Consider the following 25,377-nt stretch of genomic DNA (forward strand, 5'->3'; position numbering starts at 1 on the left):
TCAGTGTCAGAGTTGAGGATTTGATGTGACTGATAATCTGCTGCAGATTCCAGTGGGTAAAAAAGTCACGCATACGCATGTGCGCCGCTGTAAAGTGCCGCTGAGCGTTATCACCAGGGTGAGTGATCTACTGTAGCTCCTGGACACAGGTCTCCTGATGCATGCGTTTAATCTTTTTGCTGACATCTGTCATGCTAGAGTTGCATCACCATCAGTGACCATGGGTGCTATAAATATTTTAAAAACTTTTTTACTTTGGTTATTTTATATACATGATGCAACTGCTTCATCATTAATCTCCTGATAACTTGTCGTCAGTGGTCTCTAGCTTGCTAACTATTGCGATTCCCATAGGGCGGAATATGTAGGGGTTACTGAAAACAGCATAGCAATCCCTGGAGATGCAGTTGTTATGCCTGCAAGCTATCAGGAGGCAGCGCAGATGCCTAGTTTAAACAAAAAAGGAGGAAATAAATGTGCTGGCGTTTGGTTAGATGGGAACAGTAGATATTATGACAATTTTGTCAGTATATTTTTTTTATTTTCTGCAATTGCATTTGAAGAGGAAGTGAATGTTTGTAGTCCTGTATTCCAGCCAGTCCCATCCTGTCTGCTCTGTCATCATTTACAAATCCCTGAGACATTAGTTTCCTCTGTACCCTCTCCCTTTGGAGCTGAAGTTCTTTAACATGTCTAACATGGTTAATCTGCTTTTTGAGTCTCATTACCTTTTAATGGTTCATGAAAAATATTGATACTCTCTTTAATGTTACATTAAACCCTTTATAACTTATCAACTGGACAGACATGTGCTTATGCTGCCTTTCATTTACATTGAAATCAATTTACTGATTATTATGATGAACTGCTGTTAGTAATACAAACTGGATAATTTTAATTTACTTGGTTCAAACTTAGCATTAACATCTGGAAAAAAATAGATAACGCAAGTACAGATAAGATAATAAAGCAAACTACTCTCCTAACACAGCTGTAAATACATTTAGCAACTCTAAAAATATAATTATTAAGGTTCAAGTTAAAGCTTGCATGTTTATATGTCTATGAACTTCAAAAATCAGAAGGTTTAGTTTTATCATTAATCTGTGGAACATTTTAATGGATGTTATGTTATCCAGTATCCAAGTCAGAATAAAACAGTAAGGCCTTCCCAGAATTTAAGAATCTGGAAAGTTCCTTTTTCCTGAACCTGGGACAGAGTGATCCGATCCACCCACATATTTTGTCTCATGAAAGTCTTGGCTTAGATTTTGAACCGGTTATGTTTTTCTTTCCTCTCTTTTTTAAATTTCTTCTCCTTTTTCTTTTTCCTGCTGTCTAGAAAAGATGAAAATGGACATTGATTTTTGCTTCATAGCTGAAGAATTTCTTCATTTTTTATTACTTTTTTCCCCCTTCTTAAATATCTGTGTACTGGGGAGTTTTTCAGATTTTAGACTCAGAGCCAGTCAACAATTTGCACCCTTCTTTTCCAGTTGTGCACATGCCTGTTGTTGATATTCATGCTGTGTTGCTTGTCTGAGTTTATTTCTTAAATCGTAAACATTGTCAAGATCTTTGCAGAAATCTTATGAGTTAGATCTTGTGAAGTATCTATTTTCTACGTCTGAAAAGAAAATAAAGGAACATTTTATGAGCTCAATTTTACACTACTGAGCGTCGATAAACCCTTTCCCAAAACTGGAGTAATCCTCTGGTATTCAAAAAGTCTTTTTAATTTTTTTGACCAAGTTAAATTCGCTAAACCTAGGTGGATTGGACAGTTAGCATTTAAAGAAAAGGTTGAGTAAATAGCTGTTTCAGCATTGCTTGCTTTTCCTGACAGGTTCTTGTAACAGTGTTAGCTTTATTGAAGCAGACTGCTGTGGTGATGCCCTCGATTGTACTTCAGAAACCAGTGTTAGAAAAAAAAAAAAGATTTTCAGAATGGCAACAGCAGCATTGTGTGGGAGGTGATGATATTCAGAGAGGGGACCTGTAATCTCACCTCCAAACATCTAACTCTACACCTAACAGAAAATTCTTCAGGGCTTAGTTTGGCCCGACCGCAGGCATGCTTTTTAAATTAGGTGGGTATTGTTGAGTAACCGTCAAATCCATGGTCAATTAGGAAAGTTCTTGTCTAGACAGGGTGTAAGATTGCGCAGAGCATTAAGTGCAATAAAAGATGCACAAAGAAAAGTGAAGCTAGATCAAGGATTATCTGAAAAATGCCTCTGCAGTTGCAGTTGGTAATTAGTAAAACAGCAGTATAATCCTTTGGCATGATGACCCAGAAACAAACCAATCACTGGAGGATTCTCTCACTCAAAGGAGAGAGGAAGCTTTAGAGTGGAGCATGACATATGTAAGACATGTTCATAAATAAGTGACTGAAACTAGTGGGTTCTGTGATGAGACTGTGCTTCTTCAAGGGGATTGTGTTATAGAGTCTCCAAGTCTTTGAAGAATCAAAAAGGCCACATTGTGTTTGATGTTCCCTCTGATTTTGCTTTGTAATCTAATTTTCATGAAGGAAATGTTGTTTGTGTGTGCTATAAGATGGGCTAACAGCAAGTGATAGTTGCAGGGTTGGAAACATTTATTCACTTCTGTATCGAAACAAGATTATAGTTGGACCTGATTTTGAATAAATCTAATCCAAGATCAAGGGAAGTTGAGTTGCTTCCTGAGCTAGATGTTTCAAGTGTGTGATTAAAACGGCTTTCTTTCTGAGATGTTTGAACATCTTCCTGTAAGAATATGGCATGATAATCCTTCCATCTTCATTATTTATCTGAAGTTGAAGTCCAACATATTTCTGCTTTCTTGTTCTTCCTCCAGGAGTTTCACAAAGAGCTCCCAGGGTATACATGAGTCTACTGCAGGGTTTCCAGTATTCAAAGAAAAGGGTGCAGGAAGATTAGACGAGAGTCGACAGGTTATTGACTTGAGTTTTATCTGAAGTGAAAAAGATTTCTGTGAAACCGGTCTTGAAGTGTCAGCGGCTTTGGAAATAATGCTGGAAATTAAAATGCAACAGCTGCTTTACCTAACCTCACTGATGACCTGACTCTAACAAACTACAAGTCTGTGTTTCACAAATAATCATACATCTATATTAGAGCTGAAGCAGCAGCTGTGGATTTATCTTTAAAACATTCTGTAGACATAATGTTTGAAACAAAACTCAAGTGTATACATTAAACAAATGAGAGGATGGATACAAAGTGAGCACAACTAACCGGTTGAACCAGACGGGGCGTCTGTAGTTGCAGGAATGTTGGCTATTTTCATACCACTACTGTCATCTGTCAAGAAGCAGGAGCCTGCAAAAAGGCTGTCAGCATGTGTGTGTATAAGTGCTTTCTATGGGAGTGTTTTGAGAGCTATGAGTAGGTGTAACACAGAGGGGGGGAAACAATTATTGCACACTTACCAAACATAACTGCAAGCTGCTGCAGTTGTGTCAAGCTGTTAAAGCTAGTGTAGCTGTAATATAATCTTACAGTATGGCTAAAAGGGTGGAAGCATTTATCTAAATGGAATAGTCAACAATTTAATTTGTAGATTAAAAGTGGAGATCTTAGAAGCAACAGGAGAACTGGTATGTCTTCCTTGTTTGAGGATGTCAACAAAAATCCATGTTCAGTAAATCTGGCAGACTTGGATGTGTGCGTAGAGGTTTTTAAACTGTTTTGTATTATCCTCAATTCATGCCACACTGTCTGGTTTCATTGTTAATTTGTGTCATGATTAAAAGCCACAATTTATGCATGCAACCTTTCTACCATACTATTGAAAGTCTGGCAAAATTAGCAAATGCTTACTTAGCTGTTGTCCTCAGTCATTGTTATAATCAACACTAAACAGAGCAGGGTTTGTTTCTTCTGTGAGTGGTCATTAATTATTTAATTAATGATCTGGGAGCAGAAAGTACAGATTTTACTTTTATTTTAAAACAAAGACAAGGTAACTATGGAGCTGATATTATAAACTATCTATAGGTTGAAACATTAGCAAATTTGCACAATTAGCATGACAAAAATAAAATTTACTTCCTGTATGCCTTTGAGAATTTTACTTCAACTATAATATTTCCAAATTCACCATGTTCCACAGCATTATGTTAAAGTTTAAGATAATAAGATGAACTTTGCTGTACTCTGTTCAGCCTTCCTAATTTCTAATGAAAGTTTTGCTTTTCCTTCATCTATTTTCAGGCTAAATTAACTGCAAACCAGTCTAAATATATATTTTAAAATATACTGTAACATTTCTTTGCTTCATCTGACTTTATTTTGAAGACCTCATCAATGCGGCATATGGTAATCTTCTTTAATGTCCAGCAGTGTCACCCTATACTAGCGTTGCTGCCAATATGACTATAGTACGGTACATTCACCAATAAGAAAATAGATTTTTGAAGTTCAAATTGACTGATAACCAGTCCATTTTGCTGTGCATCTACATTGACCACTTCTGCAAAAATTACCTAGCTGAATAACAAGACAGTCATTAATTTTGCTAATAACTAAAGACAGTTGAAATTTGAACAAAGAATCTCTTTGAGGATATAAACGTGTAGGAGTGCATGATTAGCAGACTGAAATGCAGCTTCTTTTAACTCTGACTTGAATAATTTGCATGTGATCTCTCTTCCTCTTTACAACCTCTGTTAAAATTTAGAGCAGGATAGGTCACTCATTCTGGTTAAAGTTGGGTCATAAGACATCGTAAGTAATTCCTGATAACCCAATTATATTCAGACACTTTAAATGACCAATAACTGACCAAATATAAAAACTGTGTGAGCACAGCCAAAAAAAAACAAAAAACTTTTTGCCTGTCTGTAATGAAGAAGATCAACTCCCTGGCATTTCTTCGTGCATAAATGATTGGTCACCATGAAAAGGGGAAAGAGGCTAAGTGTGCATCTTTGAAATATTATGATGATGTATTGATTATACCAGAACAGCAGCTCCATATGTCACTGTGTAACTCCCTCCAAGCAGAAAACGGACACAAGGCGTTCTTCTTTGTTACTGGCGTTTAATAACTATGCCGTGAGAACTGTACAAACACAAAATACATATTTACAGAAACACATTCACTTAGAGAATAAACAACTATTAGACACAAATTAAAATACAAAAAAATGCGTACCTCATTGGCCGCTTCAACCTGGAAGGGTTAATACAAAAAACTCTGTGTAACGTCTTCTTGTAATCAGCTACACGAGCCTTAATGCCTCACCGAAACCTCTCCATCAACTAACAGCAAAAAAGAAGCATGCTGCCTTACACAGAGTGCTGCGTGTCACCATAAAAAGTCCCGGAATGAAACATCACATTAAACATTGGTTCCGCTTCGGAACAATTTGCACACTTTAACTTATCTACACCAAATTAGAATCATGAAATTAACCCAAACTGTATAAACTGCTGCTGATGGCAGCCACACTCCCACCAAATCACAGATGATTTCCTACTACACCTGAATACAAAGAAAAACAACAAATATCTGTAATCCAACAAGTCATGTATCACAGTACTGAGCTACTCAGCTTCGACTAAAGTAACTGTTTTGTGGATGGGTCTCTCAAGATATACTGGCTTGTTAACTCTTTTTCCTTGGTCGTCAAGTGTTGCATCACTCATCAACAATTCGAGTTTCCTAATGACTCCATCTTCACTAGGGAACACCTTAGTGACCTTGGCCAGTCTCCACTCATTTCTGGGTAGACTATTATCCATCAGAATCACAATGTCATTGATCTTGGCATTTCTCTGTGTCTTGTACCATTTGTTTCTTTGCTGAAGATTCAGCAGGTATTCCCTTTTCCATCTGGTCCAAAATTCATTGGCCAAATATTGTACCTTACGCCATCTTTTGCGAAGATAAAGGTCTTCTTTCACAAACTCACCAGGTGGTGGTAAAACCACTGAAGACTTCATGGTCAGGATATGATTCGGTGTAAGAGGCTGTGGAGCAGAGGGATCACTGAGCAGGTGAGTTGTTAAGGGCCTACTATTTATGATCGCCATGACCTCATAAAGGTATGTACGTAAAGATGAAATGTCAAGTCTTTTGGATGAATGATCCAAAATGGATGTCAACACACTTCTTATTGTCCTAATCTGCCTTTCCCAGGCTCCACCCATATGGCTAGCAGATGGTGGGTTCATGACAAATTCACAACCTAATTGTTTTAGATTTTCTTGGTCCATTTCCTTTACGGATTCCAAGAACTCTCGTCTTGCTCCAACAAAGTTGGTTCCTTGATCTGACCAAAGCTGCCGAACATTTCCACGTATGGCAATCAATGTTCGAAGACTATTAATAAAAGCGTCAGATGTCATGTCATCAAGTAGCTCTATGTGCACAGCACGCGAGCACAGGCATGTGAATAACAGACCGTAGCGTTTAAGTTCCTTTCTTCCCTCCTTAATGTAAAATGGACCGAAGCAATCCACTCCACAATAGGTAAAGGGAGGTGATGCTTCCACTCTTTCACACGGTAAATCTGCCATTCTTTGTATTTCAGTATTTCTTCTGAACTTTCTACATTTCACACACTTGTAAATGTAAGAAGACACTGCGTGACTGCATCCCAATATCCAGATGCCGTTTGATCGGAGCTCGTTCATGGTCATCCCACGACCCTGATGATGAACCCTTTGATGGAAGTGGTCAATGAGCAACTGTGATATATGGGTTTTGCTTGGCAAGATTGCTGGATGTTTAATGTATGTGTGCAAAGAAGAACGTTCCAGCCGACCTCCTACTCTGAGCACACCCTTTTCATCTAAGAAAGGATTCAGTTTATGCAGCCTCTTCGCACTGTTCTTTGTTATCTCCCTTTTGGAGCTTAGGTCTTGGATTTCTTCAGAAAATACTGCCCTTTGGACTGTAGCTATGATGAAAAACTCTGCCTCTTTCCTCTCCTCAAGACTGGTGACTTTGTTGGTTCTGGAGAGTGAACCCTTGACCTCTTTGACACATCGTATGAGTCGTGCAATGGCTTTAACCAGTCTTGTCCATTTTGAGAACCTTAAGAAACGACTGAGCAAAGATTCTTCTGTCGTTAGGGTCTTATGTACAAAAGTTTTTCGTAGTTCTGGATTTTCAGCTTCCAATTCTCCCACCTTAACAGTATTAGCAGGAAGTTCATTATGCCAGAGAAAATCTGGACCAGTGAACCAATTGGAAGTAACCAGTCCTTTAACTGTCAGACCTCTTGATGAATGATCCGCGGGGTTATCTTCAGAGGTCACATATCTCCATTGATCCGGATTGGAACCTTCTTGTATGCGCTGAATGCGATTTGCCACAAATATGTGAAATCGTCTAGCATCGTTGTTAATGTATCCAAGAACGACCTTTGAATCAGTCCAGAAGAATTCTTGGGCTTGAACATCCAACTCCTTTTTAAGCAGGTTGCTTGTTCGAACAGCAATAACAGCTGCTGAAAGCTCAAGTCTGGGTACTGTGGTGACCTTTGTAGGGGTCACCCTGGCCTTACCAATAACTAAAGAACAGTAGACTTGGTTCGATATACTGATTGCTCTCAAGTAAGAACATTCACCGTATCCTTTAACGCTTGCATCTGAGAAATGATGCAACTCATATCTTTCGACTTCCTTGAAATCCTTTGGGAGATAACACCTTTGAATTTTGATGTCGGATAGATTCTTTAAGTCCAACAGCCAAGACTCCCATCGTGGTCTGAGATCTTCAGATAATGGCTCGTCCCATCCAATCTTCTCTCGACACATCTCTTGAAGTATTTGCTTCCCAACCAGAATAAATGGTGCTACAAACCCAAGAGGGTCATAGATGGATGCCACTGTTGATAAAACACCTCTTCTAGAAAGTGGGCGTTCATCCACAATCACTCTGAAATGGAACTGGTCCGAAACAACACACCATTTAATTCCCAAAGCTCTCTCTATGTGTGACTCTCCAAGAGTCATGTCACGATTTCTTACTGAATCTGCGCAGTCATCTTCTGGAATGGATGCAAGTACATCTTGGTTGTTGGAAACAAACTTGTGAAGTCGTAGATTGCCAGAACTACAAAGTTGTCTTGCTTCCTTTACCAACCTTATAGCTTCATCTTTGGTTGCAACACTTGTCAGTCCATCATCCACGTAAAAATTTCGTTCAATGAACTGGATGGTTGTTTCACTGTATTGACCTTGACCTTGGGCCGCAACATGTTTCAACCCAAAATTTGCGCAGCCTGGCGATGATACAGCTCCAAATAGATGAACTCGCATACGATAGATGGATGGTTGAGCCTGAATGTTTCCATCATCCCACCAGAGAAATCTCAAGTAGTCTTGATCCTCTGTTTTAACATGAAATTGATGGAACATGCGCTCAATATCGCACATTATGCCAACTTGTCCTTTACGAAAACGGCAGAGAACACCTATCAGACTGTTCGTTAATTCTGGCCCACTGAGCAAGTAATCATTTAATGACACACCTTCGAACTTTGCAGAGCAGTCAAATACGACTCGTATCTTTCCTGGCTTGTGTGGGTGATAGACTCCGTGATGAGGAATGTACCACACAGAACCTTTGTTAATTTCTTCTTCTGGAACTCTTTCTGCATCACCATTTGCTATGATTTGACTCATAAAGTTTGCGTAATCATTTTGGTATTTTTTATCCCTTTCAAATCTCCTTTTCAAGCATCGGAGTCTGTGAACTGCACACACCTTATTATCTGGGAGATTTGGTCGATCCTTCTTGAAAGGGAGTGGCATTTCACAATAACCATCTGCTTTAATTTTGACTCCTTCTTCCATGATAGATAGGAACCGCAAATCTTCCTGAGATAAATTTGCATCTTCAACTCTTCTCTCACTGAAGTCAGACTCAAGCATCCTCAACACATCTGGTGGAGAAATGAACTCCTTAACTTGAGTCCTACAAATGTATTTCACTTCAGTTGTGAGGTTCTTAGATGTCTGAGAGTGGGGTTTCACAGACTTCATGATGATCTTATGGCTGCTTCCAATCGCATCACCATAATCAACACACGGGCTAACGCAACCGACTATGCTCCATCCAAGATCTGTTTTTTGAGCAAATGGTTCGTCATCTTTACCCGACACCACTTCTCTAGGTAACAAAGCCTGTGGACAGTTGTAACCTATGAGTAGTCCTACATCACACTCGATCAATGGAGCAATCTCCTCTGCAAGATGCTCTAGATGAGGCCATGCTCTCGCAGTTTTTGGGGTCGGTATGTGACTTAGATTAGCAGGAATGAACTCTCTTGAATAGGTTACAGGTAGAGAAATCTTCTTTGATGAATAAAAACCTCTCACCTGCAGTCCAACTAATCTCTGACTTGGGATAATTGTATTTCTGGATGAAAGTGTGGAGAGTTTTAACTGCACAGGTTCTCCTTTTGTTTCCAGAACATCTGCCTTATCTTGCATGATGAATGTCGTATCGCTTTGGTTATCAAGTAGAGCATAAACGAGAATTTCATTCTCTGGGTTACTTGACGTAGATAACCACACAGGAACAACAGTAGAAGAGTACATGTCGTCCATGCCTTGCACTACTCTGTTTGATGTAGCTTCATCTGAGAGTTCAACATTATGATTGTGCTCTGTTTTTTCCTTTGATTTTGTGGGTTTAGAGACTTTTACATTCTCTGCATACTCATCATTGCTTTTCTCTTTCCTATTTGCTCTTTCACGATCTTCGTGCAGACACGTTGGATGTTTTCCTTTACATGTTTCACAAATACTTCTTCTTTTGCAGTTCTTAGAGTGGTGTCCTGGTTGCAAACATCCAAAACACAATTTTTTTGTTTGGACAAACTTAAGACGTTCCTGAACTGGTTTTTCGTTGAATTTCCAGCATTTCTGAATGCCATGATTTTGTTTTTCACAGAAGATGCAGCCTTTATGTTCCGGACTCTCTTCAGAGTTGCTCACAAACACCTTTGCGCCAACATTTCGTGTCTTTGTTGTCTTTATTTTTTCAACATCACCAGATTTCAAGGCATGAAGAGAAGTTACTGGATTGCAAGCTATTTTTGCTTCCCTTTTGATGAACTCCACAAACTGACTGAATGTAGGAAAATTATTGCAAATTTCTTCGAGCTCAATCACCTTTCTGTTCCAACTAGCAACTAACCAATCAGGAAGCTTTGTGAGAAGTTTTTGATTTTCATCACAGGTGTTCAGTACTTCTAGACTTTTAATTTGGGACATTGCAGCCTGGCAACCCCTAAGAAAGTCTGAAAAATCCCTCAGTTCAACACTGTCTCTGGGTCCTATTTTAGGCCACGATGCAAGCTTATCTTTGAAAGCTTTAGCTATCACAAAGGAGCTTCCAAATCTTTCTTCCAGGATAACCCATGCTGAATCATAAGCTGCATCGGTTCCTAATAAGAAATAACTTTCAATGGCTTTTCTTGCAGATCCACCAACGTATTTACGAAGGTAATAAACTCTTTCATTTACAGGGATGTTTTTTCTACCTATTAGTGTTTGAAATGACATCTTCCAGTCCTTGTATCTTAGTGGGTCTCCAGTAAAAACAGAAGGTTCAGGTACTGGGAGACGGCTCACATTAATAGACTCTGCTATTGCTTCAGCAAGAGCTGTGGCACTGGCTGCTTGGTGTGGATGTTCATAGGAACTTCTTTTAGCTCCAGAAGATCGATGTCGTTCAACTGCCTGGTTATGAAGTAACTCTGCAACTTCTTCATCTGAACTTGCTTCTTGTTCATAAACTTGCAGTCGTGCCTTTGCCGCACTTAACTTCTTAACAGTCTGTAGACGTTCTATTTGTCTGCGTTTTTCTTCCAGTGCTTTCTTTCTTGCCACATTTTCTTCCTCTTGTAATGCCATCTTCCTTCTATCTTCTTCTTCAAGATTTTCAAGTTCCTGCTGTTCACTTTCTATTTTTTGCAGAACCTTTAAAGCAGCCTGTGTAGCAGCTAGCTCTGCAGCAGCCTCCTGTCTTCTAATAGAGGAAAGGCTTGACTGTTTGGACTTCATACTTGAACTACTAGCAGAGTTTAAACTTCGAGAACCTTTACTTGTAGTATTAGAGACTGAAGATAGAAACACAGAACCAGACTCAGGCCAGACAACATCCTTTGTCTGATCATCACAGTCTTCCTTGTTGTGAAGATAAGTGGATGCATTTTTCAAGATTATTTCAGATACAGCATCACAGGTGTCTACTCTGCGACGGATCTCATTACCTGGAAGAACACATTTGCGCAGTTCTTCATAACTGTGCTTCACATCTGCAGATGCACAACTTATCTTACTCATCAATTCCTGCACAACATCAGAAGATGGAGTTCCATTTATCACCCTTTTAGCTTGCTTTGCCGTCACTTTCCATTTATCGTAAGTATTGGTAAAACGATCTTGCAGTTTTTTTGATTTAGTATCATGCAGTTCTTGAGCCCTTTCAGTAAGCTTTCTAGTCCTTTGGCTTCTTCTTGGCTCCTCTTCCGGTTCTGATGACTGCTGTAGAGTTGCGCCATTACTGTCTTTAAATAAGTCGCCCTTCTTAGTTTCATTGTCAGTCATTTGCTCCATTATGCAATGTTTACTTATTACTTGGTGACTTATAGCTATAGCTTTACAGTACTAATGACTTAACAATAACCAACTCAAAACTGAGCACTTAATTATCCAACACTTTTAGCATCTAAATGACAGAAATATGTAAAATGATTGTTTACAAAAACTTAGATAAAACCTTGAACTTAAACAGAATTGTGCAGAACACCAGATTACTTAATTTTAACACTTGCAGTGTCTCCTTAAAACAAAGTTGATCCACTTCCTAACATTTAACTTATTTTAAATGTATCACTTGTTGGAACATCAATGTAAACTTGAAAGCGCTTGCTGCTTCAGTTTCTGGTGTTGCACAATCTTATCTGCGTGATGCTAGAGTGCGACGAATCCTCCCCTGCTCAGCGACTGAAAGGCACAGTTCCTCATCTCGCCACCTCATGTCGAGCAGACTGAGTTCTCACTGTAACTCCCTCCAAGCAGAAAACGGACACAAGGCGTTCTTCTTTGTTACTGGCGTTTAATAACTATGCCGTGAGAACTGTACAAACACAAAATACATATTTACAGAAACACATTCACTTAGAGAATAAACAACTATTAGACACAAATTAAAATACAAAAAAATGCGTACCTCATTGGCCGCTTCAACCTGGAAGGGTTAATACAAAAAACTCTGTGTAACGTCTTCTTGTAATCAGCTACACGAGCCTTAATGCCTCACCGAAACCTCTCCATCAACTAACAGCAAAAAAGAAGCATGCTGCCTTACACAGAGTGCTGCGTGTCACCATAAAAAGTCCCGGAATGAAACATCACATTAAACATTGGTTCCGCTTCGGAACAATTTGCACACTTTAACTTATCTACACCAAATTAGAATCATGAAATTAACCCAAACTGTATAAACTGCTGCTGATGGCAGCCACACACTGTATGAAACGGCTGAGCAGTCAGGCCTAGAAAATTTATGTAGATGTGCTTGGGGTTAATTTTAGAGTGTTTGTATATGACCTAATATGGATTTTTTTTGTTGTTGAAGGTCCTCTCTCTGTGGAAATATAAAGACATTAACATATACTCTGAGATTCCCAGGCTTTCATGAATGATGCATCAGATGTGTGTTGTGGGTTATAGTTTCCCTCACAATAAAATCAGTTTGTGTTTCCTCAAACAGTTTGTCTCCTTTTCTAGTCCAGCTGGGGGCTTCCAGTCAGAGTAGGAGGGCTGAAGGACTGTGCGCATTACAGACGTAGATGGCCTGCAGGGTCTCCTTTCTTTACAATTGCTGCATTATGAAGCAACTTAACTGAAGCCAACAAACAAGACAAACAGATTCAAAGAGTGTGAAGATGCCCAGTGGGCTCGAATTTGTTCCCATGTCACTCTTTGCTTTTCTTTGCACTTTGGCATAGGAACATCCAATGCATAAAAGGTGGCATTTTATTTTCCAAACATGTTTTCAGTTGCCAATATGAAATTGCAAACTGAGTCTAATTATTTATTTTTTTTTGCAGGTTTGGTTTTTGAGGATTTTAATTGGATGCTCTGTATATTACTGTTAGTGTTAAATCACATGGAAGTTTGAGCAAATCAGTCTCCTGCATTTCATTTTTAATTAATGTAGTGATCAATCCGATATGAACGATGAAATGTATAATAAAAAAAGACCAGGAGTCAACCTGGTGGCAAGAAGGAACAATGGCTACAGCTACAACCCAGTAGACTTATTTGTCTATTAATCTCACTATACCTAATAAATCTAAGCAATCCCACGTGTGTGGCTGAGGACATCAGTCTCTCCTCTAACTAGGAGTCACAGCCTGCCAGTGCACTGCAACACCTCACCTCCATCTATTAAAACTGTGAAATATTAGTGCCACATCATGTAATTCCTTTGTGGCCTATCTCTTGACTGAAGGTCAGCCATACTTTCTCCTGCTTTCAGTACAGGTGACTGTGGCTTCAGGAGACTCTTCACCTGTTACGTGGATGAGTGAAAGTGGGGATTGTTTTGGTGAAATCTTCCCATATAGAAAAGCATAACAGAAACTCTCTCATCAGGATGACAGAAATCGAAAGCAGACACACTAACACTCTTAACGACTGAACGAGAGCAACTGATCAGAAGTCCCACAGGTAACATGTCGTGTTGAAGACTTGACCTTTAACGACCTGTTTCTTGGTCGTCAGCAAAAACAAAATCTTTCTCCAAAAAGTCCATTTCACATCAGGAAGAACAAACCAACCAGCAGCGGAAACATATCAGATATGCATTTTAAAGGATGTTGGAGTTATAAATCCACATAATCTAGCTTTAAAAAAATGGAAATGGGAAGAAGTCTAAAAGTATAGCAGATTTGAACAAGAATCTGAGGGCAATAGGTTTATGACAGAAACCTAGACTCAAGTGGAGGAGGTGAAGTATCTTGGTGTCGTCTTCATGAGTGATGGGCAAACAGATTGAGGTCTTTATGGCGTTTTTCAGGTGCGGCTCCAGTCTGCTGTATTGCAGTTTCAGCTGAACCGAAATTCAAAACTCTCCGTCTTGTTTGCTTTCCATCTTTTATGTATGGTCATGAGATGTAGATCATGACAAAAAGCATGATGGATGAGCACAATAAAACTATATGGACAAAGATAAGGGATTTAGAAAACCTCTGGAGCAAACGCATCAGCACAGAAACCCAGTCCATCAAATAATCTGGTGAGTCACTTTAAACTGTGCATAGTAATCCACATGTAGCAATATATTTACCGGTCTTTTATTTAATAAAGATGTATTCTTTGTCAATAAAAACAGTGAAAAGAGGACACTCTTAAAGCCTGTCACGGCTTTCAACGTGAAATAAGATTTTCTTCAGTGCAGCCAAGCCGTTTAAAAAGCTCCTTTGACATCTTTACATGTGAAGAGTGAGTCATCAGCCTTACATTGCTTATTAGACTTGGCATTTATAAGCCATTAACTCTTGGCCTACTTTACATTTATTGCACAGATAACCTAACGGAAAAGTTGCTTTTCTCTGTGAATTTTTTTTATACAGATATTTAAAATAACTGCTTTACTTCTCCTCTCTCTCTTTCCTAAGTTGTCAGTACTTTGAGCATTGGTTAGTTTGAGAGTGACTGTCTACAGTGTCTGGATCCATCAAGGTTTCCTGCTGTCATGGCCAACTGTTCCCCTCTGATAACACAAGATTCATGCCCTTCGAACACAATAACCTAATAGTCCTTGCTACTTCTGTCACTTTTTTCTCACAGCGCAAGACAAAGAAGGGGGATTGAGTCAAAAGATGTGAAAAGGAGATGCAATAGATAGATACAGAGGGATGGAAATAACTGTCCTTTTTTTCCACCATTATTTACAGTCATGGGGGTGTGCGCCTGGATTGTAAAGCTGCTTAGTGGTATGATTTAGCTGGGGGATTTGAATCTGTGCTCACCCCCACTTCAAGCACCCGGGTGGAGGCGGACAAAGAAAGTGAGATGGAGGGGGAGTGTGTGCATGTGTGTGATAGTGGGAAACAGCGTAGGAGAAGTGCAATCTGGTTTGGCTCCATGTGAAAATGACCTACTTCCTGTTAGCTCGCTCTCAAACCGAATGCTGTTTTCTGATGTGCAGAAGAGCGAATGGGAGGTCCTCCGAGGGGTCTGTGGGGGGAGAGGCTGACGTGGCATGGCAAAATGAGGGATAAGTAGGTGGCCTCTGGGACGTTCTGTGTGGAGTGAAATTAATGTAATGTGTGTGAAATGTAAATTCTGCATGCACTGTATATGTAAGGTGCACTTAACGCTGTATGTGAGCACATGCAGTAAAGCAGGCGGGTTGCATGGTGAGATGCTCTCTGTGGCCTTAATTACCCTAAAAGAGGGGTTGATGACAGCTGACTTCTCAGTAAGCCAATATTTGAGAGAGCCAGCCTTGCCAGATGTCCGCCAGTTGAGTGTAAATACAATGCCTCAAATTTACCCTGTAAGCCTTGCAGGGGGCACAGCCAACACGCCCAACCTGTTAGTCCACACACAAAACACTTTGTGGTGTGTTTTGAGTACATCACCCTAACAGACCAGCAATACTGTGAAAGATGGTGGTGGCAGTATCATGCTGTGTGGTTGTTTTTCTTCAGCTGAGACCAAGGATTGAAAAATGAATGGAGCTAAATAGAGGGAATTTCTAATTTGATGCACCGTTTTAGGTTAGTCTTAAACATTAAATCCAAATAAAACACACTATTGTCCAAGCACCTGGTAGTGGCAGCATCATGATGTGGGAAGTTGTTGTTCAGCAGGGACAACAGAATTGGTGAGGGTTTATGTAGGGGTGGACAAGATTAACAATTATGTACTAATTTGTCTTGTTCTGTAGCATAAAATCCCAGTAAACCATATTCAAATTTGTGGATATAATTTGATGAAATGTCAAAAAGTCTAAGGGTTATAGATGTTTTTTTAAGATACAAATTTAGAAAATTTGTATCCAACCCGCCGCAGAGTACCTCTGCAAGTGTTTTTTGTGGTTAAAAAATGCTTCAAAGGAAACATGTAGCTCAAATATATTTTTATGTTGTTTGCCATTAATACTTGCTCTGTAATTGAAAAATGTACAGTAATAAGGAACTGTAAAAATAAAACTGTGGAGTTTAAAACAAACCTGCACCTCTAGTTAAAACATGTTTACCTATATATACCAATCTCTGTAGTTGATAAAGGATTGTGTTTGAGGGCTTATTTATATTGTTACTTTCCAAAGGGGGATCATATTGACACATACCATACATTTTACATTTTGCTTGTCATCTTTGCTTTTATTGAATAAATGTTATGGTTTCACTGCTGCTTGAGGTAATCTCTCCTGAGTTGTAATATCCTTCAGCCACCAAAAGGGGGCTGCAGCTCTGATAGTCACTTCACAAATTAATATGTTCGTGTGTAAGGAACACAGTAGTCTGTACTGACTACTGTTTTAGTAGTCAGTACAGACATAAAAAGTGAAACCCTTGCAAATTCTCCTTTGACATATGAAGTAGATCAAATAAAGTAATTATTATTTCATTAGGTACAGTCACTCGTCCATGTTATGGATTTGTCTTTTTAACTTTGATGCCTCAAGTGACAACGATTAGATCCAGTTCTGAAAAAATCTGACTCCTGACTGTCAAATCATGATTACTGATCAGTAGATGAAATTATGTAATACTGTGGTCATTGTTTATTTGCCTTTTATGATTAAATGTTAATGTTTTCATCCTTCTAGAACTCTCAAATTGGAATAATATTTTAATTAACCTCTCAAAGCTTTAATAAATATCTTTAGTAAACAAGAGGATTTATTTAGGAAAGGGGAGGTGGCAGAACCAATCAGGAGCGTCTTATTTCCCAGTGCTTTTATGATAGAGACCTTTAAGGCTTTTAAAGGGACGGGATATGTGTCCACTTGTTCAAGTCCACATGCAGTTTTCTAAGCTTCCTGTCACTCTTGATCATAATATTCCATAAAACAGCTTATTACACTGCAGACTCAAATATTTGATCATGAAATCTCAGATATGGCTGGAAGAAAGCCACAAGAAATCCTTTTTAGAGGCAAACAGAGCAAAGATTTTTTTTAAAAGGTGCTCTAATTATTAAAGTAAAACTAAATGTGTAGCTTAAAACTAACCATAAACATCAAACTTAATAAACCATTCCCACAGAGGTCATGGTAGTGACAGCATCACCCTGTGGGGATTGTTTTTAAAGCTATGTCAAGTTCAATTGTGTATTGATACTTGTGCAAGGCATGGTTAGAGTTAGTATGACTATACTTCTAGCTTGTTAGCTCAAAAGCCAGGATGTGTTGCCCTGAACAGAGCAACCACCTGCTGGGTTAGATAAAATTTGCAGAAACAGCATGGTGCCCCACAGCTGCCTGCTTTCCAGTCTGTTTGCAGCATTTAATCTATGTTTTCTAAATTGAATGGCACCTCCATTCGTTGGCATGCTAATGTAGGTCATATGTAATGTCTTTTAGACGGATTCCCTAACCAGGTATGCACTGGCGAGCTTAATCCCCATGACTCTGACTGGCTGTTCAGAAAATGAATTAATTTAATCCATCGTCATAACCCAGCCCCTCTCTCTCTCTCTCTCTCACTCAAATGCCGTTTCATTTTTCCCCACTTTTTTTTTCCAGTGCCCGAGGACTTGTCTTTGGAAGAGAGAGATGAGCTTTCGAACATACGACGCAGAAAAAAAGAGCTTCTTGATGATATCGAAGTAAGTGACAAAATTTCTTTCATTTAGCTGCATTTGAGAGCTGAAGGTTTGGATTGGATGAAAAATTTTAAACTCTTTTGATGTTATGCTAGATGATAATGCAATGCATTAAACCCTGCATGCAGCTTCTCCACTTCTATTTGCATGCAGACACACGTCTATCATATCACATGTAGTCTCTTAGTTGTCTCTTAGAATATTGTTTTAGCATGGATCAAATACATATGCATATGAAATTGTCAACTGAATCCTTTCTTCTTTTTTTCATTGCAGCGGCTGAAATTTGAAATCGCTGAAGTAATGAATGAGATTGAACAGCTTACCTGTGTTGGGGAGAGGTGAGTTTGGGTTTATTTTAGTGCATACTGTACATCTGAACTGTATAGCAAACTGAATTCCTATGAGTCTGATAGTAGGGATTATGTTAATTCTAATGAATTGGGTTACATATATTATTTTTTGGGTGATACTTTCCTCATTAAAATGTGAGAGAATTATGAGGGCCGACAGTGTTTTCCAGAATCCGTAAAGAAAGGTTTGCAATTTTAATTTTGTCCATCAAATCCTGTGACACAAGAGGATTTTCAGCTTAAAATTAGGTGAAACTTGGAGCAGCTTTCATTTGATCTTTTTTTTTTTTTTTTTTTAAAGTTTACTTCGGGATCTGTTCAGGATCTGTTTACTTCAGGAACTAGTTCCTTTTTGGTTTTTTTTGAGAGATTGTTAATTTTACTCCAAGCATTACACCTGTCATTTTATGTTTTATGTGAACAGTTTAATCCTCTATTGTTTGATTAGTGAAGTAAAAAATGGCCTTTATCTAAACATTAGTCAAACAGTCTTTGTGTGGATGCTTTCCTGTGATTGGCTGAGATGGAGTGAGGCCATGTGTCAGGCTGTGTGTGTCTCAGGTGCAGCTGGTAAAACTTGGCTCGGGTTATTTTGGGCACAAGGGAGCACTGAGAGCATCCACTGAAACATAAAGGTGCAGATTTCCATGGAGTGTACATTCTGTGTGTTTTCAAAGGATTAAGGCATTGAAATACTAAATAATATTCTTCTGAAACTGTTGTAGAAAGGGTTGAGCTGATTTATTGAGATGTAGTGCTGCAGCTGTCACTTTGTGGTGTCTACTATCTATTTTGGAATCTGTAGATTCAATATTTGACTGAGCAGTAAAACCTAGAAAACAGAATTGACCAACAGAGCAAACACAGCAGCGTGAGACAACCTGACATGAGATAACTGTACTATTCAGAATTTTGTGGATGATTTTTGATGGGTTTTTTTCTTTATAGATACAGTTTTTCCTCTGTGGCATATAGATTTTAGATGGTTCAGAGGTTTTCAAAAGATCTGCAATATGAAAAGATACAGTAGTAAAACAATTTTCACAAATGACAGTCAGGGTCAATCAAGCTGAAAATCATCTAATTCTGGTCACTAGCTAATTTCTAAGTGTATCTCATATCTAATAGTTTTTTTTATTATTGTTGTTGCAGCAAAACCTCACAAAGAAACAAACAGATTGCCATGGGAAGGAAGAAATTCAACATGGATCCTAAGAAGGTCAGGCAGGTTTCTAAGCTTCGACTGAGACTTCGGAATCAATATAACCTTTGCTTTTGAATTTTATTTGTATGAAGTGATTTATATTATGCTAAAATGATTTATCACATTTCTTAAAACAACTGAACTGAAGAGTAATATCTTAACAGGGAATCCAGTTTCTTTTGGAAAATGATCTTCTCCAGAACACCCCTGAGGACATCGCACAGTTCCTCTACAAAGGCGAAGGGCTCAACAAAACAGTCATTGGGGACTACTTAGGGGAACGGTAACCTCTCCAGTTTTCCCTCTGCTTTCTTTTTATTTTCCTTTTCTCTCTTCCTGTCTTTCTGTGAGCTCTGCTTGCCTGTGCTCTGACCCAACCAGAAATCTCCTGGAAGTCAGTAGCCTGAATTTATGAAGCAGAGCTGTGACAGGAGGCAGTGCAACTAAAACAAAAAAAAAAAGAGAGAGAGAAAAAATCTGGGCGGACATGTGGTTTTTATCTGAAAGATGTTGGGGCCGGGGTAGAGCTGTCAAAATACAGATGCAATAGTGTCTCGGTTAGACAGCTCAACAGTTTTGGAGCTAAAATAGGTGCTGCATCCTGGCTGCCGCATTCAACTTTCCTCTAAGAGTCCCAAAATGCACCACAAAATGCACTACTAGTGTTTATCTCAATTTTCCCTAGCAGTTTAAAGTAAATATAGCTTTCTTTTTCTTTTTTACAGGGATGACTTTAATATCAAGGTCCTTCAGGCATTTGTGGAGCTTCATGAATTTGCAGACCTCAACCTTGTTCAAGCCTTAAGGTGAGATATACAATACTAAAAAACACTGGGTCTCACTTTAATTTGGTCTTTCTATTATGTGCCAGATCTCAGCATATAATGTATCATCCTTTACCAGTAGAAGTTATCAGTACAGCAGTTTAATACTGTCAAACCTTATAACTATATTCACAACCTTAGTATTTACTCCTGGATAAAAAGGTCTCATTTTTATTACTACAACTTGTGGATTATTTGTAAATATTGCTTTTTGGGGACAGCGCTGGTGGGATGATGGTACACAGCCACATGTATAAAATCTCCACATGTTTTCATACACGAATGTTGTACCGTCTGGGACTAGGAACATCATTCTGCTAATAGTGAAGCAATAACATAAAGTATAAAGACAGATAATTTGAAAAAGATCAAAATAAAAAGATGAAGCTTTTTAGAGAATTTTTAAGTCTTGCCACAAACGTTTTAATTGAATTTACGCCTGGAGGCTCAAGTCTTTGGCAAGCTCTAATCAGTTTTCTTACTGGAAAATACACAGTTTAAGTACATCAATGTTCCCATCATTATCACCATCATCGTATTTTACCATAGCAATGGTGTTGAATTTCTTAACATTCCTGCCAAAAATCCTGAGTAGCTTTTTAAACATTCACAACAGCATTGTTACCTTACCTTCTTATTCTTCTCTTCTTCTACTATTAGAGTCTAATAGGAGAAGGTCTAATAATTAGACCAAATCCTGTGCTGGCTGGTACCAGATTTGAGCTAAAAATCCAATATAAATTTTGCATCAAAACTATATGATGAGATCATCATGTTTCTGTTTTCTGCTGTTGCAGGCAGTTTCTGTGGAGTTTCAGACTTCCTGGTGAAGCCCAGAAGATCGATCGCATGATGGAGGCGTTTGCCTCCAGGTACTGCCAGTGCAATCCTGGTGTCTTCCAGTCCACAGGTACACACACACACACATACCCGCACCTCCACACACACAGCAGCATTGTCATGACTGGATTACTTGAGCCAGAAAGACCTCTGCAAACTCAAATCAATTATTTTGACTGTTTTGCTCCCAGTAAACTGCCAGACCTGCATCTGAAGTTTAAATTTTACTGTGGCCGAAGCAAATCTTTAATTTTTTCACAAAGATAAACGTTCAGTCTCAGAAAAGAAGATTAGTATTTCAGTCTCTATATAAAGTTCACTTCCTCAGGCATAAATTTACACTTCTCAAAATTTCAGCTAAAGTTAACATGTTGAAATTTCCCCCTGTCCTCTGTGTAATCAGCATCTGTGTCTCCAGCGGTTATAGCAATATTGATCTCTGCTCAGTGGCGGTCATTAGTACAGTCTTGTCTCGTTGCGTCCTGTATGGAGCCTCCTGTGTTCAGGTGGCAGCTCAGGTCATCACTATTGAAGCAGCAACACACCCTGACTAAGTTATTGGCCATTTCCTGAGAACGGGTTGTGCAGTGTTATAAATCAAAGTGGAGAGGATGTTGACTGGGGCTGGTAGTGTGTGGATGTATGAGGTCCAGGATGGTGAGTAGGAGTTATGATCGTGGATATGTGTGTGTTTGTGCAAAAAAGATTGGAGGGAAAGTTGTGTCAACAAAACTAAGCCCTTTTTGCTGATTATACTTTGATTTTTATTTCACATATCTCCCAATCAATTATTTAAAAAAAGGTTAGTTGTAGGTTTTACTCACAAATCTCAGTCAGGTCACTCTGGTTCTTGTTTAAAACAGTTGCTTGATTTGACAGAGTGGACTGTGCAAATGAGGTACATCTGCCTCTTCATTTTCATCTTAACTATGCTGCTGTAATTTAGCAATATAAAAAAAGCATACAATTTGCACAGTAATATAGACACAGTATGTCTAGGATGATTCATTAGCTACTGAAGGGGCTGCTAGCCCCCTTGTGGTGTTTAAATGGACAGAACTGACTCGAGTATCAGCAAGAACCACATTTACTAAGCTGTTAGTAGCTGTACTGATGCAAAATCAGGGACAGGAATGAAATAAACACAACTATAACTGAATCTCTTTTAGCTGTTTGAGTTTACCTCCAATCTATTGTTAGCATTGCAGCTCAGCTAACTGCTACAGGAAGTTAGAAAAAATTCCAAAACCTAAATCTAAAACTATATATGTTGATAATTGTCATTTGGCAAACATTTAAACAGACAATTATTGTAATAAATTAGCGTAGTAGTTTTTGCTATTGATGTTTTGAAGCGATGAAAAGTCCTGCAGCCTTGACTACTTTGCAAAAGGAGTCTGCCATCATGAACATGTACTTAAATAACATCATATGCTGGGAATTAGTATGTATTATGTCAAGAGTAATCCCGTCCAAAGGCAGGACAAATGTGTCAAACTGTCCAATTTCCTCCACAGACACTTGCTACGTCCTCTCGTTTGCCATTATTATGCTGAACACCAGCCTTCACAATCCCAACGTCCGAGACAAGCCCCCGGTGGAGCGCTTCATTTCCATGAACAGGGGGATCAATGAGGGAGGAGATCTCCCCGAGGAGCTACTCAGGGTAAGAATGGTGACTTATTTAGTTTGAATGTCTGGAAATATTGAGCCCTGCACTGCAAATCACTGCGCTGGTGACTGCAAGAAGTGTTACTCTTTGTTTTTCTTTATCTTTTTTTAATTGTTTGTTTTTAAATATAGAATTTATGAAAAGCAACAGAAAGAATTGACTCTTGTCAACAATTCATTTTAGGTTAAACTTAATCCACTTGTTTCATTCAATTGTTTTATTGAAGATAGTGGATTAAAAGTGTTAAAAATGTTTTTTAAAAAGTTCATTTTCATCATTAACCTAGGTTGTCAGAGTTGTGTTTTAATAAGCTAAATCTGATGTAAAATATGTTTTCCCTTTTCTTTTCTAGAATCTCTACGACAGCATTAAGAGTGAACCCTTTAAGATTCCAGAGGATGATGGGAACGACCTGACGCACACGTTCTTCAACCCAGACAGAGAAGGATGGCTGCTTAAATTAGGTTAGTGTGAGTCTCCCTCTGTTCAGCTGTGGGGAGAGTGTAAGACATCCTGGATGAATTAATGTGTTTACTCTTGCATTTTTATTTGCCTTACAGCTGGGGATTTTTTTTCCTGACAAAAGCTTAAACTGCAAAGTGTTGTCACGCAAGGTGGAAGTGAAGTGTTTCGGTACACAGACCAAATAGTAGCAAGAGCTTCTTTTTTTTTAGTAAATGTCCTCTGAAGGGTAAACAATCAGAATAATACTAAGACTGAAACAGAAATGGAAACTTTATAAAGGTTTCATGTTATTATGAGCACTGGGCAATAAAATATTTATTTTATGGAGACAAAAAAAGTTTTAAAATTCAATAATGGATAAAATGGATAAAACCAACACTCATGGCTCAAAGGCAGTATGTTGGGACCCAATTATTCAAGCATTTCTACAAGATGATAAAGACCTACCAGTATACACTTACTAGTGTTATTTTCTCTATTTTTATTGCCTCTCACTAGTTCCACTTGATCCTGTGTTTGTGAAGCTAAAAGAAAAAGTTTCATAAATGTGATGTTTTGCTTTGAACATCATAAATTTAATGGGTAGGGTTTCAGCTATGCTTTCCCCAATACCTTTGCAATGCCTTTCAGTTTTCTTCAAATTGAAAGGCATTGCAAAGGTCAAAAAGCATGTAAGGTCAAATTTACCAAAGTATTTGTGGGGCTACTTAAACATGAGCATTTTTCTAATTCTGAAACAAAATGCTTCTTAAATAGTTTCGGTGAGTAAACGCAGTCTCTCTGTGAAGACACAGTTAACCTTAATTTGGAAAAAACATCCTGTACATCCTGTATTTAAGACATTAGAGTATTTTTGTCAACTACAGTCTTCCCTAAAGCAAAGAGCTGCGTGTTTAACATAGATTATCCAGAAAAAAACATTTCTTCTACTGGAAGCTGGATTTATTGTAGGCCAGGAAAAGAAAAGACTGCGCTGCTTTCTTTACAATTGGGTCAGGAGTGCCACAGAAGGTGAACTCATTTTCAAATGAATAATTCCCAGAAAGTTATAACAACAACTGCAGAAACAGAAACTGAGAGTTGAGTTCACTCAGGGACACCACACTGATTTATTTATGCGCAAATAATTAGGTAACATCTGTATCTGATCACAAGGCTCTGCCAGTTTCCTTTGTGTACACCCATGTACCATAAAGATTTTTGGAAACCTGATGTCTGTCGGTGCCTAAAGAGACAATAAAGTATCATTTAAAAGGTGCTGCTTAACACATAAAAATGACAACAGGTACTGTAGATCAAGAGGGGAAAAACAGGTTTCTTGCTTTGAAGAAATCCCATGACAGAAAGTTGGTATTTCTCCTTCTATATCAACATACAAAATGTTCTTCCTTTGTGATAAAGACTGATAAACCTGTGCATCATCACCCTCTGCAGTAACAGTGAAAGCTATAGACCTGAGGATCTATTTTTGGTTTAACTGACCCATAAATGGTGTGAAAACATAAGTGTGCAAAACAGCAAAGGCCCAACAGCTTGCTTAAGCGGACATGAGGAAGTATGTTGAGGCACCTATTGCATGTAGTGAGAGTAAAATCATGATTTTAAGTAACATCTAAACAACATTCTTAACGTTCCTCCCGCTTGTCCATCATCCTACTAAATAATGAGTTCTTTGGAACCTATTTACTACCTTACTAGTGGTATATTGTTATTGGTGTCACATCATTTAACAATTGTGTTGCTTTTGAAGGCATCCTAATGCCTTTAAGGAAGATAATTGAGATTTTGTGTGTAAAGGAACCCTTATTCCATGTACCCTTTTGCCATTTCCTGCTTTATAGTTTCATGTGTTTCTAATTTAGAGTTCACTTCATCACCGAATGGTAACCCCAGGGGTTACTACATTCTTAAATTACATAACTAATTATATATCTGTTATTTAACACCGAGTTTTATAACCAAATATAAAGAATGTTTAATGGCCGGCATGCAGTTTTCTCATGGGCTAAGGAGCAGATTCACTGCAGGTGGTTTGGTTTATGACCCCATTCACACACCTGGCTTCGACCTGCACATTCCTCTAACTCTGTGTAATGTCTCAGTGGTCTCATCTAGCTGGTGAGTGCGAATTCGTAGTGTCCCAGTGTGGCTCATAGGCCTAACATGATTACATTATGGTACGGCTCCCCCCTGG

The 25,377-nt window shown here is 38.6% G+C and overlaps 2 protein-coding genes across 4 annotated transcripts in view; one reads left to right on the forward strand and one right to left on the reverse strand.

Moving 5' to 3' along the window:
* Positions 1-25,377, forward strand: part of LOC102226583 (cytohesin-3) — a 46,133-nt gene that overhangs the window by 14,559 nt on the left and 6,197 nt on the right. Inside the window, exons 2-9 of the mRNA XM_005808873.3 lie at positions 17,746-17,828; positions 18,102-18,166; positions 19,331-19,397; positions 19,547-19,665; positions 20,108-20,188; positions 21,004-21,116; positions 22,564-22,712; positions 23,071-23,182. Of these exons, the coding sequence (XP_005808930.1) occupies positions 17,746-17,828; positions 18,102-18,166; positions 19,331-19,397; positions 19,547-19,665; positions 20,108-20,188; positions 21,004-21,116; positions 22,564-22,712; positions 23,071-23,182 (789 nt within the window). The remainder of the gene's footprint in view (positions 1-17,745; positions 17,829-18,101; positions 18,167-19,330; positions 19,398-19,546; positions 19,666-20,107; positions 20,189-21,003; positions 21,117-22,563; positions 22,713-23,070; positions 23,183-25,377) is intronic.
* On the reverse strand, positions 5,012-12,494 carry LOC111611627. Of its 3 annotated transcripts, none has more exons than XR_002754132.1 (2): positions 5,167-12,494; positions 5,012-5,073 (listed from the first exon to the last, which is right to left on the reverse strand). XR_002754132.1 is itself a non-coding variant. In XM_023348856.1 (2 exons), the coding sequence occupies exon 2, from the start codon at positions 11,589-11,591 to the stop codon at positions 5,559-5,561; it is 6,033 nt and encodes a 2,010-aa protein (XP_023204624.1). In that variant the 5' UTR covers positions 11,592-12,046; positions 12,208-12,494; the 3' UTR covers positions 5,036-5,558. The 3 variants fall into 3 exon arrangements, 2 of the variants coding, with proteins under 2 accessions (XP_023204624.1, XP_023204623.1); XM_023348856.1 differs by having other exon boundaries at positions 5,036-12,046; positions 12,208-12,494; XM_023348855.1 differs by having other exon boundaries at positions 5,036-12,114; positions 12,208-12,494.

The sequence above is a fragment of the Xiphophorus maculatus genome, chromosome 16 (genome assembly GCF_002775205.1).
Source record: "Xiphophorus maculatus strain JP 163 A chromosome 16, X_maculatus-5.0-male, whole genome shotgun sequence".
In the NCBI taxonomy this organism is placed as follows: domain Eukaryota; kingdom Metazoa; phylum Chordata; class Actinopteri; order Cyprinodontiformes; family Poeciliidae; genus Xiphophorus; species Xiphophorus maculatus.